At 61.0% G+C, this 16,707-nt stretch overlaps 2 protein-coding genes across 6 annotated transcripts in view; one reads left to right on the top strand and one right to left on the bottom strand.

Moving 5' to 3' along the window:
* The window catches only part of TSPAN9 (tetraspanin 9), a 192,860-nt gene extending 188,990 nt beyond the window's left edge, over positions 1 to 3,870 (top strand). For both annotated transcript variants that reach the window (XM_047787811.1, XM_047787810.1), the window contains 3 exons: positions 511 to 642; positions 1,014 to 1,097; positions 2,392 to 3,870. In XM_047787811.1, coding sequence (XP_047643767.1) covers positions 511 to 642; positions 1,014 to 1,097; positions 2,392 to 2,463 — 288 coding nt within the window. In that variant the 3' untranslated portion in view covers positions 2,464 to 3,870. The remainder of the gene's footprint in view (positions 1 to 510; positions 643 to 1,013; positions 1,098 to 2,391) is intronic.
* Positions 3,871 to 7,915: 4,045 nt separating this feature from the next.
* The window catches only part of TSPAN11 (tetraspanin 11), a 58,855-nt gene continuing 50,063 nt past the window's right edge, over positions 7,916 to 16,707 (bottom strand). For 2 of the 4 annotated variants that reach the window (XM_047787814.1, XM_047787812.1), the window contains exons 7-9: positions 15,411 to 15,569; positions 14,995 to 15,081; positions 7,916 to 9,786 (exon numbers count right to left, since the gene is read on the bottom strand). In XM_047787814.1, the coding sequence (XP_047643770.1) occupies positions 9,727 to 9,786; positions 14,995 to 15,081; positions 15,411 to 15,569 (306 nt within the window). In that variant the 3' untranslated portion in view covers positions 7,916 to 9,726. Of the gene's footprint in view, positions 9,787 to 14,726; positions 14,814 to 14,994; positions 15,082 to 15,410; positions 15,570 to 16,707 lie in introns of all 4 variants that reach the window. The other 2 variants (XM_047787813.1, XM_047787815.1) reach the window with 2 other exon arrangements.

Here is a 16,707-nt window from a genome sequence, read left to right as displayed (position 1 = left end):
AGGGCGCCATGGGGCACAGGGGCTGGGAAGGAAGGATAATCCAGAGGGCACACCGCCCCCACTGTTCCCTTCTGAGGCTTTGGCCCGAATGACAGAATTTATTTTAGCCACAGGTTTGCCTCCCTAGTCGTGACTCAGGCGGGGCGGCTCTGCTTCTAAGAGGAAACGAGTCAGAGCAGCCCCCTGTGTAGCCCTGGGGAGGGGCGACAGCCAGCTCGGGATGACCCACAAAGAGGTGGGGCTGGCGGGTGAGCAGAGGGCTGAGCGCCCTGCCTGCGCCCAGCTCTGGGGGCAGAGGAGGGCAGGCAGCACTGCCTTTTCCCCATTCGGCCTCCAGGAAGGAGCCACTGCTCCCTCCCCTGAGGACCCTACTGAGGCCCAAAGAAGGGGCAAGAAGGCTGAACTGCAGGCAGCTGCTCCTGTGGAGTGGGGTGGGGTGGTGGGGAAGGTGGGAGGGGGACGCTGGGCCTGGTCCGTCTGACCCTGCCCCCCGCCACCCCCGACACACAGATGCACTGCTGTGGTGTTACCGACTATACAGACTGGTACCCCGTGCTGGGGGAGAACACGGTTCCTGACCGCTGTTGCATGGAGAACTCCCAGGGCTGCGGCCGCAACAGCACCACCCCGCTTTGGAAGACGGTGAGGCTGGAGCCCCTTCCCAGGAGCCTGTGTGGTGGACAGGCTGGGGCGGGTGGTGCTGAACACCAAGGCGGTGGCTTAACATGGGCAGGGCGGGGGGCACATCCGACTGAAGCCAAAAGGCAGGTGGGAAATGGAGGTCTGCGCCCACATCTGGGGGAATCAGAGATTGGAGTGGAATGGGGTCTGCGGCTGTGCAGGGGTGGGTCTTGTGGGTGGACCCCCCCAGGGGGAAGGGCTCAGAGGCGGGAGGCCTGGGGCTGGGGTCCAGGAGAGGCAGGGGGGGCAGGAGCAGCGACGGTGAGGTGGGGGCTGGCCAGGAGGGGCCCACGGTCACACCAGCGCCTGAACCTGTGTTCCTTGCTCCCCAGGGCTGCTACGAAAAGGTGAAGATGTGGTTTGATGACAATAAGCACGTGCTTGGCACGGTGGGCATGTGCATCCTGATCATGCAGGTGAGAGGCCACCAGCCTGGCTGCAGCCCAGCGGGACTGGGCTCAGGGCGGGGCTGGAGCCCCAGGGGCATGACTGACCGGGCGTGGGAGCGCACACTGCCCCAGTCCTGCTGTGTCGTTGTTGTGGCCCTCTGAACCTTGGGCCTGTGCTGGCCTCTCATGAAGCCCCCTACAGCACAGGGACAGTGGCCTTGCACCTGAACTGAATGACACCTGGGTCCTCAGGCATCAGCTGTGGGCACAGGCCCGGCCTCCGCAGTGTCTCTCTGGCCCAGCTCCTGAGATATGTGTGTCCTGGCACGTGGCTCGGCTTCTATACCTTTATTTCCACACCTGTATGGTGGGCACGATCATCGGCCACTTAGCATTAACTCAGTCTAATTCCTGTGACATAGGCCAGAGGAGACACTCAGGAAGGGCTGGCTGCCGTTAGCCGTGCCTTGAGGGCAGCTGGTGATGGAGAGGGACTCGGAGGGGGCCCCTGGCTCCCTCCTGGAGGCAGAGGCCCGTGTAGCTGAGAGCAGGAGTCCCCGCCTTTCTGGGGCAGCATTTCCGGGCTCGCTCCTTGCCCACTTGTGTTGAACTCAGACCCCTGGTGAGCACCTGACCTCTTGGAGCACCTGCCCCCGCCGTCAGCTGTCAGCCCGTGGGAAGAGGGGCATCCTGCATGAGGTCCTCCCTCCTCCCTGAACTCTCGGGCCTGCGGGCTGAGCACGTCTGTTCATCTAAGAGTGTTAGAGTGGCCGTCACTACGCAGAGCCGGGGCCGGATGGGCACCTCTATCTTCAAAGCCACACGCAGACCTTGAGTGTTGAGAGCCCCTGGGGCAGTGTGACTGGCCACCTGCTCCTGGGCCCCTGACAGTCCCCAGAGGCCACAGGCTGGCTTCCCAAGCCTCCTGCTCTGCTCGAAATCAGGGACTGAAGGAGCACAGATGTGTGTGGACACCCCCTAATGCAGTGGCGGTGAGATGCGCCTGCTGGGCCAGGCACCATGCTATGTGCCCCAGGACCCCCGAATGTGACTCGGTGGATTGTCAGTGGTCTGCTGCCCCCCCGATCCCCAGCTCCTCATCAGCTGCTGTTTAGGGTCAGGCCGTGTCCTCGCCACCCAGCTCTGAAATAGCAGGTGTCTGGGCCATGGTGACGCCCCACACAGGCAGCTTGGAGCGGCCGAGCGCCCCGTGTGCAGCCTCCTCCCGTCCTGCATCGTCTTCATTTCAACACGAGGTGCTGCCCCACGTGCTCTGGGTGCCCCGTGGCTCCCATCTAAGGCCCCTTCCCGTATCTTTCAGATCCTGGGCATGGCCTTCTCCATGACCCTCTTCCAGCACATCCACCGGACTGGGAAAAAGTATGACGCCTGAGCGGGCTGGCCGCGCGCCCCGGCCCACGCGGACACTGTGCCAGGGAGGAAGACTTCAGCTGTGTGTCGCCTGCCCACACCCTACAGACTGCTGACCTCTGCGCCCACCTCCCGGGTCCGCCTCCCGCCACCTGCCTGGGCCTTCTTGGTGGGCGGAGGCCGGGGAGGAGAAGGCGTGGAGACCTTGGGGTGCCCGGGCATCCAGATTCCTGCATCTGTGTATTTGCCAAAGAAGACAGGGTGGGCGGGGGGCATGCTCTGGGAGCCCCCGGCACTGATGCGTTACTGCCCTGCCCTTCCTCAGCTGACACTTTTTCCCCTCGTGGGGGGCGCAGTGTTGCCTCCTGGTGGAGAGACTGCCCAGCGGAGAGGGATGCGCTGGCGGGGGTGGGGCTGAGTGCCTCCTGCCAGGCCCCTGGGAGTGTCTCGCCCAGGCTTTTTATACCTTAACAGTGTAACTTTTTTATTTTATTTTACTCTGATTACGATTATTCAGGAATACGCTCTCTCAGATAAGTTTAGGGTTAGCTTTCTGATTCATAACTTTTTACTGCGTTGATTTCTGTAATGGTTTGATTTTCTTTCTGAGGGTGGGGATGGGTGGGGACAGAGGATGTCCGTCCGGTTTCCATCGGGACAGACCACTGCACACACTCAGGAGGCTCTCGCCAGGGTGCACTGAGCGGCGGGGAGGGAAGCCTGGGAGAGAAGCCTGGGAGAGGGAGGTGAGATGGAGGCGTGGGGGGGCAGCGTGGGAGCGGCCGGCGCGAGAGGCCAGGGCAGGGGTCCTCTGGGGCTGAGGGTGCTTTGCTGGGAATGAGGCCAAGTGGTCATGGGTCCTTGTGTGTCATTGATGAGCAGTTCTTTTTCCCTATTTCTTCCCTCCTGGCCTCTGGCAGCCGGGAGGCTCCCCTACCACCCCCTGCGGGCATTCCTGCCACAGGTTCTGCAAACCGGTTACTTTCACAGACATTCCTGCTAGAAACTCTGGGACAAATACCTCTTTAGTTCAGATGCTGCTCACTCTCTCACGTTGCTTCTGGAAGGGGAAGCAGTCCTTCCGCAGAGCTGCTCAGACAGTGACAGGGGACCCATGACCCCAGAGAGGGGAGGGGAGGGTGCCACTGGGCTGCTGACTCCCTGCTGGGGGGGAGGGAGGTCCATCTGGGTCCCGGGACCCTCCTCTCCCTCCTGGGGCTCATTGAGGCTAGGGTGGCAGGCAATCAGGATCTCGGTGACCTTGAGGGAAAAAACAGAAACCCAAGAGCAGTGAGATGGGACTCTCTCCAGTAGCCCCAGGACAAGGCAGTCTGAGTCAGGGCCTGGAGATGGCCGGGGTAGGGGGCACTCGGCTGCAGCAAGGTGCCCACACCAAGGCTTATACTGGTCTAAGAAAGTTGTGCAGTTTTAAAAAAAAAGGCCAATAATCCATGGGGCTGATCTTGGAAACAACGTTCCCCGCCAGCTAGCACTTCCCCACCCAGGCCTGTCTGGGCACTGCCTTTGTCCTGCACCATCTGGCTGGGTGCCTTGTTCTCCCGCAGGGTCTGTGTCTCCTCTCCACCTCTACCTGCCTGTTCCAGGAGCCAGGACCTGGCCACCCAGCCAGCACCCCCGCCCCCCGTGTACTGTCTGAAGTAGGAGACAGGCGGGACCAGGTGTACAGACCTGGTGTGTCCAGGAGCCTTCCTTTCAGGTAGTGGGGAGCAGAGTGGGGTGGTCTCGGTCTTAGGGAGAGTAAAGACCACCTCCTGAGACAGGAGTGGGGTGCTGATGGGAAGCCTGTGGGCAAGGCTTTGGGTGCTCATGCCCACCCCCCGCACCCTCCCTGACCCTGTCTTCCTGGGAGGGAGCTTCTGCCGTCTCCCGGGAGCCCAGACCTGCAGAGCCCAGAGCAGATGAATCGCCACAGCACCATGAAGGACCCTGGGCAAACAAGCCTTCAGGTGGCACAGGGGACGGCATTATAATGAGTTGGGGCTGGGGGGTTGTGTTTATGCCTATCAATGCAATTTTTAATTTTTGTTAAAACGAACAGTAAAAGCCCAGACCCTCCCAGCCCTAGGGAGGGCGTATGGCCTCCCTGGCGTCTTGTGTTTCTGGAGCTTTAGGGGGGCCGTGTGGCCCTGGGGCCCTCTCCTGTCTCCCTCCTCCTGCCAGCCCCTGCCTCATCTGTCTGTCCACAGAGCCTTGTCCACAGGTCCCCAAACTGCCTTCCTGCCCGACCCTGTACTTGGTGTTTTGGTTATTTGGCCGAATCCACACTGGACAGCAGGGTCCATGCATGGAGCAGGGGGGCTCTCTGAGCCCCTTGCCTGCTGTGCAGAGCGGTCCCCACCCCCACAGAAGGCATCCTATGACGTCGGTGATGGGGCCCAGCACCTTCTCAGTTTCTCCCAACTGTGATCCCACGGGCAGAATGATGGGAGTGAGTCCCCTCCCTGGTGCACCGCCCCCCCGCCACAAGGTCAGTGTTAGTTCAGTGATGCCGGCAGGCCACAGAGTTGGCCCCCAAGCCAAGGTTTTGCAGCCTTCAGGGGCGTGTCTGCCTCCACGGCCTTTCTCTGCAGCCACCTCGCAGGGGATGTGATCTAGCAGCACTGAGCTGCCCTTGGGGGCAGCACCGGTGCCCACGCCCGCCGCCCCGCTGGGGGAGCACTGCCCCTCCCTGGCAGTGTGGGCTTGCATCGTGGCCTCTCACTCTGGAAGGGGTGCTGACTCACTCCAGCCCCTCACTCAGGAGTTCTGGTTTGACGCCGACCCCCTTGCTTTGGTGGCCAAAGAGCGGTCCAGGTGGATGGGAAGGACGTCCTTGTTTCTCCGGCCCCTGCCCACCCGCTGGTGGAGGTGCTAACAGCAGGGACCCGGCAAGGACGGGAGCTGGGGACAGGTGCCTGGGGTCCACTCCGCCCCTCGGCCCTTCAGAGCCACCTCTTGTGCTCCTGTCCTCCCATCCCCCTCTGCTGCTGTGGGGCTGAGGTCTGGGGCGCATCCTGGCTTCCCTCCCTGACCAGGCCCTGGGGGTGGGGGGGTGGGGGCACAGCGGGGGGCTGGTGCCCACACCCTGCCTGCCTGGGGGGGCACATGTGCTGGTTTCAGTGCACTTTTCTGCTTGTGATGCCGTCTCTGTGCACCTCCTTCATCCTGGTCCCAGCTTTATGGAACGCCATGTTTTTAGCATGTTTTTAAATAAAAATTGATAATGTGTCAAAAGCACAAGGAGCCTGTCTCTCTGCGGTGTTTGTGTCCACTGGGCTTCGACTGAGACTTTTCACGGGGTGCTTGGTGGGAGGACTAGCCTGCCTGTCCACCCACGGCCCACAGCAGGACCCAGGTTACAGATCTGCTGGGCGGGGAGGCCTCTCTGGGCGCCTGAGCAACCCGCATGCCCCCTCTGGCCTCGTGAGCAGATGCGGGCTTGATCAGGGGCCTGTCCAAGTGGCCTGAGCCTGCCACATGGGAGGCCAGCTCCCATCTCGGTGCCTGTCACCTGCCATAGACGTCCAGTCAAGTGTGTGTGGAAGGGCCTGGGAACAAGCCACCCCGCCCCCACTGTGGGGCAGGGCTTTCAGATTTAGGTATGGCCTCTCCCCTGTCTCTGCAACATTCCCAGGGTTCGTGTGTCTGGTGTCTGTCTCACGAGGAGACCTTAGGATGTGACCTGGCCTGGGCCACACCCTCAGAGGGTGGCTCTGGGACAGCCTTGAGAGGGCGCAGCGGCGCCCTGTCAGCCTTAGGTGGTTGGCAGGGAGGGAGGGAGGCCTTGGAGCCACGAGAGCCCTGATCCTGTGGCAGGTGGCAGCAGGAGGCCCCCAGCTTCCTCAACTGGGGTTCTGGTTTATGGGTTTTCTTCTGCTGTCATTGTCACGGTGATGAGGAGCAGGAGAGAGGTGGGTGGATGGGCCGGGCGGGAAGGAAGGTGTACAGCGTGGGGCTTCCCGAACCCCTCCACATGCGGCGGTCCGCACCCCCATCAGGGGAGGCTGGGCTGGCATGAGTCGTCCTGAGCGCCCGCCTTTGGGGCCCCGTCCTGTGGCTGATGTGTCCTGAAGCCCCCAGGGATTTGCTGGGGACCGAGGAGACTGAGGTGAGCCTCTCAAAGGTCCAGCCAGAGCGGGATCTCCGAGAACCTCATGAGGAGAGTTGCAGGGAGCTTGGGGCTGTGACGCTCCGTCATCCACTGAAGACCAACCAAGTCATAGGAAGGTGGGTGGGGACACTCCCTGTCCTTCCAGCCCCACCCTGGCCCTGCCTGTGGGCGCCCCGCTGGCTGCCTGCACGCCCTGTGCAGTCTGCGCCTGGGGCAGAGGGTAGTTCCCAGGGCAGCACAGTACCCCGGCTGCGCTGTGAGCTCCAGGCACCTGTCTGGGAACTGAGCCGGGAGAGGCAGGTGCCCTGGCTGGGCAGGGGTCATGGCCTGTGAACCAGTGGCAGAGTCTGAACTTGAAGCCAAGAGCAGTGGGAGCCCGCTGGGTGGTCTGAAGCCCTTGTGACCATGGGACTGGCTCAGTGCTGCTCTCGAGTGCCACCCGCTGGTTGCAGTGTGAGAATGAAGGGGGGGGGGCGCCAGTAGGATGGGGGGAGGACAGATTTGAGGGACCCTCAGGAAGACTGACAAGATTTGGTGATGGGCCAGATCTGCTGGGGGGAAGGAGCCCCCAGCACATACCCCCCGTGCAAGCCCCTCGCCCAGACAGGTAGAACTAGACAAGGACTGTGAGGGCCTTGCGGGCTGTGCCCTCCCATCCAGGAGGTGGGCAGAGACCTGCAGGGGTAACTAAATCTCTCCTTCTATTGGCATGGAGCTTCCCAGCTGGCAACGTGCCTCATGTGCTGCTTTAGGTCCTGACCACAGCTGTGTCCTCAGCGTTGGCCGAGCCTGAGCTTCTGCCCGTGGAGGTATGTGTCTGGATGGAAGGAGCCGAGGTTTGGGAGCTGGAGGCCTGGGTTCGGCTCCTGCTCTGTGTGGGGTATCTGTGTGAGCGCTGGGTGACCCCTGAACTTGGTTTTGTCATCTGCAAAATGAGGATAATACCTGTTTTCTAGATCCGCTATGAGGTTTAGATAAAAACATGCAGCTAAACACAGTCAGCTCGTTCCTGGAAGAGTAGATGCTTGGCAAGAAACTGGTCAAACCTGGAATCTCGGGAGCCCCGGAAGGAGAGGTGGAACCCCAAATTAGAGCATCCCCCTGGCTGAAGACTGGGGAGAGTGATCTGGATTGGGGAGCTGGTGTATGTGGAGCGGGGAGTGAGCTCGGGAGATGCGTGGGCCTGGTAGGGCCCCCTCCCCCACCCCCTGCCTATTCTGCTCTGCTGGCTCCAGGAGCAGCATTCAATAATCCACAGAAGTTAGACAGCAGTTGGATTAAGTGAATGGCATTTTAGGCACAAAAATATTGACATTGCAACGGTTCCTTCTTAAGACATCAGCAGGCAAAGACTGGGAGGCTATTGATTTAACCAGCTCGTTTTTGCTGAGTTTAACGACAGCCGTGGAGATGGACCATCGTGTCTCCTTACGCTCACACAAGGAATGACAACACCTCACATCACCGCACCGGGTTCTCAGAACCAAGCTGTCTCTGGCAGCTCCCCTTCATCATCCTCAATAGTCCCCTGACTCCTACCTGCTGCCTGAGCCCCTCCAACAGGTGTGCAGGGCCCTGGGGCCAGGGGATGGTTTAGCCCAACCTTCACACCAGTGACCCCAGGGCCCTCTCCAACAGCCCCCCGAGAATTGCAAGACAAGGAGGCAATGGCCCAGGGGGCCTGGTCCCCCCTCCGTGCCTGAGTCAGCCCTGTTCTGAGAGTGCGCGGTCTCGGTACAGCTGGGACTGTGCTGGGGATGGCGGTGACCGTGAACGGAGACGAAAACACTCACCACCTTGGACTGGCCTGGGTCAAGAAACCAGGGGAACAAGCCATGACTTTTCCTGGCCTCAGCTTCAGCATCAGCATCATAAGGGTGGGAAGTAGAAAGATGGGAATCCCAGCCTGGGGAGATGGGAGGCTGGCATGGGGCTCTCTGCCCACTTGTAAGGGCCACGTAGAGGGGCCCCGTAGCTGTCTTATGAGTCGACACATGTTGTTTGAGAACTGCCAGCATCATGCTCGGTATCTATTAGGGGGCTTTTATTTTGGCCGTGCCGGAGGCATGTGGAAGTTCCTGGGCCAGGGATCGAACCCATGCCACAGCAGGGACCTGAGCCATAGCATGACAATGCTGGACCTTAACCCACTGAGCCACAAGAGAACTCTTCTAGCAGGGCTTTCTTTCTGCTCTCCCTCAATATTTGAGAAAATTCTTCCTGAAAATGTCAATTCAGAGATGCAAGAGAGAAGCTGAGGAAGGGGCTATATTCAGTCTGGGAAGCAGAGCGGGGCCCCGGCGGGCTGCGTGGTGGTGGCCCAGCGGTCCAGGAGTGTGGGCCCACAAAAAGGGAGGTTCAGGGCAGAGCACCCTTCTGCTCAGGGCTGCACCTTCTCAGCAGCATCAGCTTTGCAGGTCTGGGATCTGGTTTCATCAGGAAGGGTTTTGCTCTCACCCCCATGAAGAGTTGATGATGGTTTCAAACACCTGGCCTTCCTGAGCATCAGGCCAGACAGAGACCTTGAGGGGCAGATGGCGGGAGACAGGGCTTGGGGCCATAGTCTCCCAGGGGACCTCTGTGGGGGGCACCTGCACCCTGCCCTGGGGGCTCCACCCCCCTCGCCACCGCCCAAGCGCTCCCAGCTGCCTCACCTCCCAGGCCCTGCAGGAAGTAACCTGGCCATCCCTCCTCCAGCTGAGAAGGTGTGGGCTGGGGAAAGGGTTGGGTCTTCTGGGGATGGAGCCAACTCTAACTGCCCACCATGCGTTTCCTGGGTGGGAGGAGCACAGCCGCAGAGGCATGAGGAGGGATGCTTAGCGCCGGTTGGGAGGGGGTCCCCGGGGGGGGGTCCCCCGCCGGGGGGGTCAAAGTTTCCAGCACTTTGTTCTAGGTTCTGGAGCTGGTAGGGGCAGGCCCAATTCCCAGCCTCAGGCCTGGGCTAGGGTCTCAGGGCAGGATCCGTCCCCTCCCTAGGGATCACTCAGAATTGGAGGGAGGGGACCAAGGGTCCCTGGCCTGGGTGGGAGCTGCAGGGGCCGTGGTCTAGGCACTTGGTGGGTCCGAAGGGGCTGGGAACAGAGTGGGGGGAGTTTCTAGGCTGATGCTGACCCCTCAGGACTGGCCAGTGGGATTTGGGCACCTGAACTTTTGAGGGGCCGTCGTGGCTGGCCATTAGTAAAAGTGCAGCTGGAGCCTCCGGTGCAAGCAGCAGGTGAGAATCATGCCGCAGATCTGCCAGGGGAGAGAGCAGAGGTCAGAGAAATCAGGGCCCACCAGCGTGCTGCTGCCGACAGCGCCCTGGCGCTCGGCTTCCCACACCCGAGTGCCCTCTGCGGGCAAGGTCAAGGGCAGATTCCCACTCAAGAGGTCTGGGGAGGGGCCTGAGATTCTGCATTGCTAACAGGCTCCCAGGTGATGCTGGGGGGAGGGTGGAGACGCACTTTGAGAACTGTTAGCCACAAGCAGTATTTCTCACGCTTTAATGGGCAGCGGTCACCTGGGGCCCTTGTTAGCCGCAGATCACAGTTCTGTGGCCTGGGTGAGGGCCTGCACTTCTCACCAGCTTCCCATCCACACGGCCTGTCTGTGGTCCCAGATCTCCAGAAATGGCCCGATTGTTATTTTTTTTTTTGTTTTTTTAGGGCCACACATGCGGCATATGGACGTTCCCCGGCTTGGAGGTGAAACAGAGTTGCAGTGGCTGGCCTGCACCACAGCCACAGCAATGCAGGATCCGAGCCGCATCTGTGACCTATGCCATAGCTTGCAGTAAGGTTGGATCCTTAACCCATTGAGCGAGGCCAGGGATTGAATCTGCGTCCTCATGGACACTAGGTTGGGTTCTGAACCCGCTGCACCACAAGGGGAACTCCCAGAGACGCCAATTTATTTAGAGCCCCTGCGGTGACGTTTGTACTCTCTTGTTGTCCGAAGCAGCTTTGCTCTAGGTCTGGCTGCCCTTCAGACGCCAGAGTGAAACCGGGGCCCAGCGTCTGACCTCTGGCTGATGAGTGGGAGGGAGTGTGAGGTCTGAGAGGTGCACCCCGAACTGTCCCAGCTCATCCTGTAAATCAGCCCTGGGGCGCGGCCCCAGCCCCCCACCGGGGAGCCCGCCAGCCCCTGGGTCGCCTCCCATGTCACATGTGGATCACAGAGGACAAGGGCTTTACTCCCCAACTTGCTCCGCCTGTCCATCTCCTCGCTCCCACCCAAGGACGCAGTGAGGAGGAGGTGAGGTCGGACAACCTGGCCAGGACCGCGATGGCGATCCTGGTAAAGGTGGTGCCGCCGGCCCCTGCCCACCCCCGCCCCTGTGCTGTGGACCCGGGCTGAGGGGGGCTCCCCAACACAGGAGATGATATCCCACCTTCCCCCGTGGCTGCTGCTGACCTGCCCTGGCCGGGGCACTTCTGGATGCCTGACGGGGACGGCTGACGAGGACTCAGGGGTGGCAGGCACATGTCTCTCTTTGCAAGGCTCCAGGAATAGTGGGCAAGGGCTGTGTGTCCCCCTTCCTCCCTCCCCTCTGTCCCCATGCCGGTGGTTCACCCCCTGGGAACGTAGCTTCTGCTTTCCCAGACTTGGTGAGCAGCTCTCATCCACCTCCGGGACACGGAGCCACAAGCGGAAAGGCGGCTTAAGAGGTGATGGTGTCTCCCACCAGCTTTAGGGGGGTGGCTGTCGCAGCCTTGCCACCCAGGTGTCCAGCAGGCCCTCTGCCCTGCCCCCACCTCATGATTTGCTGACTTGTCCTGTGGGATCATCTGGATCTTTCTGACCTTCACTAAAGGGGAGGCCAGACAGGAACAGCTGGGCCAGGGCAAACTCGAGGCCGCATCTCCTCCAGGAGGACCTGGGGCTGAGCGCCCAGCACGGGCACTCTGTACATGACGTGTGTCCCCAGGGGAGACACAGCGAGGTGGACATCAATGCGTGTCTGCACACACACACACACACACACACACACACCACTGATGCATGCAGAGGGCCAAGGATGTGCTCTTCGTGTGCACATGTGCATGCATGCACACATATGCACATGCATGCACGCACACACCACCCCATGCACGCAGATGGGGTGTAGGGACCAACTCTCTAGTCCCTGAGTGGGCACCAGTATCCCCTTTCTGACATAGGGCACAGATGACTGTGAGCAGAGAGCACGCAAGACAAGGAGCTGCAGGAGCAGGAGGGGCAGGGGGCGGGCCCAGCCTGCATGGGGCACTATGTGTGGGGCTCTCTCCTGGCAGCCTGCCTGGAGGCAGTGTTTGCCACACGCAGGGCTTTTTAACAGGCAGGCTGGTAGGCTTTTAGCCTCTTGTGAGGTTTTTGGGCCAGTACCTGGCTGTCATCAGGAGCATTGAGCAAGGGCCAGGGAGGTCCAGGAAGCCATCCCCAATATGACCTTCCAGTTCCCCCTTTGATGACCTGCAGATCCCAATCTCACTGCCTTGGGAGTTTTCTGGGCCCACATTTCCATCCTACGATGTGGGAGTGTCAGGGTGGCGGCGGGAATGGGTTCGCTTCTACTTGGGGCTGTGTGACCTTGGGCTCAGTGACATCCCTCTCTGAGCCTCGAGTGCCCCTCTATCAATAGAAAAACCTCCAGTCTGTTCACTGGCCCACAGCCTTCCTGTTGAAATTCTTTGAAAACCAGAATAACCAACACCAGGGCACCAGCCCCTCCTGTACCCTGAGCCTGTGAGAGGCTGCCCAGGGCCCTGAGGATAAAGCCTCCCCACCATCCCGCACCCCTGCCCCAGGGCTTGGCAGATGCAGTTCTCTCGCCCTGGCACTCGCTCCCCCTTTTGCTTCTTCCTGTCAAATGCCTTCAATGCTTTATTATATACTGCCTCCTCCAGGAAGCCTTCTCTGACAGCCCATGATGGTTAAGGCCTCCTATATGCTTCCCCAAATCCCAGGGCTCACCCTACAGCTCATGTGACTCCTATGTTCTGTCTCCTCCCCTCGAGTGAGAGCCCCTGGGAGAGGGGACCTTCTCCTGCCCACTGGTGTGGTCCAGAACTGGGCAGGGTGCTTGCACACAGATGCTCCTCTTGCAAAGCTGACAGAGGGCTCGCCCTTCCCCGCCTTCTGCCCAGAGGCTCCAGGAGGCCCGGTCCCTTCTTGCATCCCGGCCAGCCAGCCCACCACCGTCTCTGCAGGCAGACCCCTGCCTGGTCCACGAGGCCGGGAGGCAGCATGTGATGTCTGGCTGGACTCAGGTTTGCTATACTCCTAGCGTTTCCTGCCTGGTCTACAGGGTCACTCATGGAATATCTACCTAACGTCCCAGGAAGCTGCAGCACCTCCATCTCACTGAGCCAGGAATCTTCCTGGAGAATTCAGAGCCAGAAGCTTCCTGAGGGCGGTCATGTCAGGCTATACTTGACTTCTGCCTCCATCAGAGGAGCTCAGGCTTCACTCTGAATAAACTGGGCTCCCGAGTGAGATTTCCACTGATGAGAGAATGCTGCTGCTTCAAAAGGGCTTGAGGCCATCTGACTCCTCCTCCATTTTACAGGTAAGGACACCGAGCCTTGGGAGGGACAGGGCTCCCTGAGATCGTGCAGGGCGCCTCCAACTCGGTGGCAGTTTCAGTGTCAGCCGGCAGGGGGCGCTGGAGCCCGAGGCTTGGCCGCCATAGCGGAATAGATGGAATGGATGAAGGTCAGGGATGGGCCCTGGTGGTGGCCTGGTGACGCTCTCTGGGGGACAGAGCAGTTCTGCGGTGTGCAGAGGAAAACAAGTCGCTCTCAGTGGTGTCTGTGTGTGTGTGTGTGTGTGTGGCGGGGGGGTACCCTGCCTGGACCTGGCCTCCTTGGCGTTACTCCTATGACCTCAGGCTCAGGGGCCGGCCCACTCCTGCCCTTGGTTTCAGGCCAGGGGTCAGGAGGGAAAGGGGAGTGCGGTCCAGGTCCAGCAGGTGTCCGCAGAGCAGGCCCCCAGCCCCTGAGGTCAGCAGCAGTGTGTGGGAGGCTTGGGGGAGTGGGGGCTGAAGCACCGAGCATCCTTCCCTGGTCCCACTGGCCACTCCCTGAGTCAGCGCCAGGGCAGAGGGCCTGCCTGGGCGGGTGCGAGGGGGCCGTGTGAGTGCCCCCAGGCTCGCTGTGCATGCACGTGGGTGGGGGTGAAGGGGGCTGCTGGTCCGGCTGGGAAACAGCTAGGTCTTTTGAGTGACACTGTGCCCACGTGGGAATGATAAAGTGGTGGTGGGCACCATTCACGGAACACTTGCTATCTACTTGGCAGCAGGCGCATGAGCTGCTTGTCCACTACCCACCCCTCTGGTCACCAAGCTGGGAACAATCAGCCCCATTTTACAAGTGAGGACCTGAAGCTCAGGGATGAAGTTACCAGCCCTAGGTTGCCTGGGCCCCACAGAGCAGGGTCCTCTGCCCGTGGGCTGGGCTAAAGCTGGGTCCCCCAGGGTGAACAGATGGAGGTGAGCCGGCAGCAGGGGGATCCTATGCAGGGAGCCCTACTCCCGCCAGCCAGCTGCTGAGGCCACTCGGAGCCACCAGGGCCCCCTTCCCCTGAGACGGGCGCTGCCAGCGCATCACCTGCAGCCTCTCCTACCTGCTTACACCTTGCATGGCTGGGAAGCGATCTGCGTACTGCGGATGAAGGCTGAGGGGAGGGAAGTGATGGCTCAAGTTGCACGGGAGCAGAGGCAGGATTGGACTGGGTCCTCGGTGCCTGGCCCCTGCTCTGACTCTTTCTCTACTGGGCTTATGACACCGAGATGGGGAGGGGCGGGGTGGGGATTTGGAGCTGCTCTGGAGCCCTCTGGACTACAGCAGCCGTGCTGGGCGAGGGGGCATGCAGGACCCTCGCGCTCCCTGCATCTGCCTGGCCTTCCTGAGTCCTCCCACTCCCCTCAACTGGACTCCTAGGTGGTGGCTGGAGGAGGGTGTGGACCGGTGAGCGGGAGCAAAGGGCATGGCTCATCCTCAGCACAGAGACGGGGTGCACACGTGCGTCTCACACACACAGGGATGAGAACGTGTTCATGCACAAACACACACACACTTGCACAGCACAGCTACACATATACATGCATCCAGCCCCAACCACGTACACCTAGGTGCATGCAGACATGGCCACAGCCCCACGTGGACCACAGTAGGTTGTGCACACCCCCGCGTGCACACACAGGGTGCAGCACATACCTGAGCCCACACTCTCACTCCTCCCAGGGCTCTGTCCTTACAAGCTCAAGGTGGCCCCCAGGCCCCAGGTATTTTCCTTGACGTGTTCTGGGGAAGAGAGTGACCTGTGACTCACCTTTGGCTGCAGATGGAAGAGGAGGGGAGGTGGGGGAGGAGAGGGTGGGCAGGGTGTGGGTGGGTGGTGGGGGCGTGATCCGAGATCTCAGCCGGTGCGAGAGGGGTTGGGAGCTCCAGACAAGTCCCTCCCTGAACCCCCGCTCCAACTCACCTGCAGGCAGGCCACCCCGATGCCCACCGCCCCCATGAGCAGCAGGTGGTCAGCCAGGAACTGCTCCAGCTTGGTGATGCAGCCGCCCTGTAAGGGACAGAGGCAGGTCACACACACCTGGATGGGGAGAGAGGGCTGCCCCGGGTGCTGCATCCACCCGGGGCCAGGTCCAGCCGTTCCAGTGCCCACAAGCTTAACACAGGGGCAGTGCCACGATGTCCCAGAATCTCCCCGGAGCAGCTGCCATCCCCAGGCTTTGTCCCCTTGAATGTCCACTGCTGTCCACTGACCAGCGAGAAAGTGTGATCTCCAGCTGGGAAGCCCCCCGCCCCCACCCATCTGCCGAGCCTTCCCTGGATCCAGGCTTCAGATGCCGGCTTGGACCCCCGCCTGCCCATGTGGGACGGGGTGCTTACCTCCACCTTGTAGATGTTGGAGGGGTGCACCCGCTGGCCGCAGCGTGCCACCACCGTCTTGCAGCAGCTGTCGGGCACCCGGCGGCCCTCAGCCTCGGGAGACAGGATGTACGTGCTGTGCTGCCAGTCGGCCGAGCTGTTGCTCCCGCAGCACTTGAACTGGGGCGAGAAGCAGAGGCTGAAGGTGAGGAGCCGGCCTGGGGCCCCTCCACCCCCTTGGTGACCGGCCTGCAGGACAGTCCTCAGATCCTAACCTGATCCCTACTGGCTGTCCGAGATTTTTCCCTGGCGCTCTTTTCTTTTTTATCTTTCTGCCTTTTCTAGGGCCGCTCCCATGGCATATGGAGGTTCCCAGGCTAGGCGTCTAATCAGAGCTACAGCTGCCGGCCTATACCACAGCCACAGCAATGCGGGATCCGAGCCGGGTCTGTGACCCACATCACAGCTCACGGCAACGCCGGAACCTTAAGCCACTGAGCAAGGCCAGGGATCAAACCCGCAACCTCATGGTTCCTAGTCGGATTCGTTAACCACTGGCCACGATGGGAACTCCTCCCTGGTTGAGCAAGGAGCTGGGCTCTCCAGGCAGGTGGAGCGTTGGCTGCAGGCCCATCGACTGCTACCTTTTCTGTCCATCCAAGTCCTGTACGGAGATGGTGCTGGGTGTTCTGGGGGCAGGGAGGGTCTGCGAGAAGACAGGAGAGAGGCGGATGCAGGGGGCCCCTGAGGGAGTGGGCCTGTGTACCACAGGGCTAGGCCACCAAGGGGTGGTTTCCTGGTCATCCAGGGATGTAAGGCCTCTGGGATAGGGACCCAGCCTTGCCAGAGGCTCAGGTGCCACCATCCAAGCCTTGAAGCCACAGAGCCCCCAGACCTTCAGGATGCAGAGGTGTCCCAGAGGCCACTGCATGGATAGATTGGTACCGAGCAGAGGGGCCAGTGTGAGTGCTGGGCAGGCCTGGGGTCTTCTACATGGCGCCAGGGCAGGGGAGCGCCAGCCCAGGTCTCAGGGGAGCCAGAGACAGCTGGAGACGGATTAGTTCCTACCCTCTGAGTTGGGGGGCTGAGACTCGAGACCCTGCAGGGGGCACAGAACACGGCTGTTGCGAACACAGAACACGGCTCTCTGGGGTGTGGGGTGGAGGTACATTTAGTCCAGTTAACAAGCATCTATTAGGCACCTGCTGTGTGCCAGGAGTAGAGCTGGGCCCCAGGCCTGAGCTTGAATAAAGTTTTCCGAGACTTTTCACTGACTCTTGCTTGGTAGGAGAGGCAAGAGGCGCTTGTGTGTCACGAG

Source organism: Phacochoerus africanus, chromosome 7, assembly GCF_016906955.1.
Source record: "Phacochoerus africanus isolate WHEZ1 chromosome 7, ROS_Pafr_v1, whole genome shotgun sequence".
Classification (NCBI taxonomy): Eukaryota; Metazoa; Chordata; class Mammalia; order Artiodactyla; family Suidae; genus Phacochoerus; species Phacochoerus africanus.
Note: the sequence above shows the minus strand (reverse complement) of the source record. Positions and strands in the feature narration are given on the sequence as shown.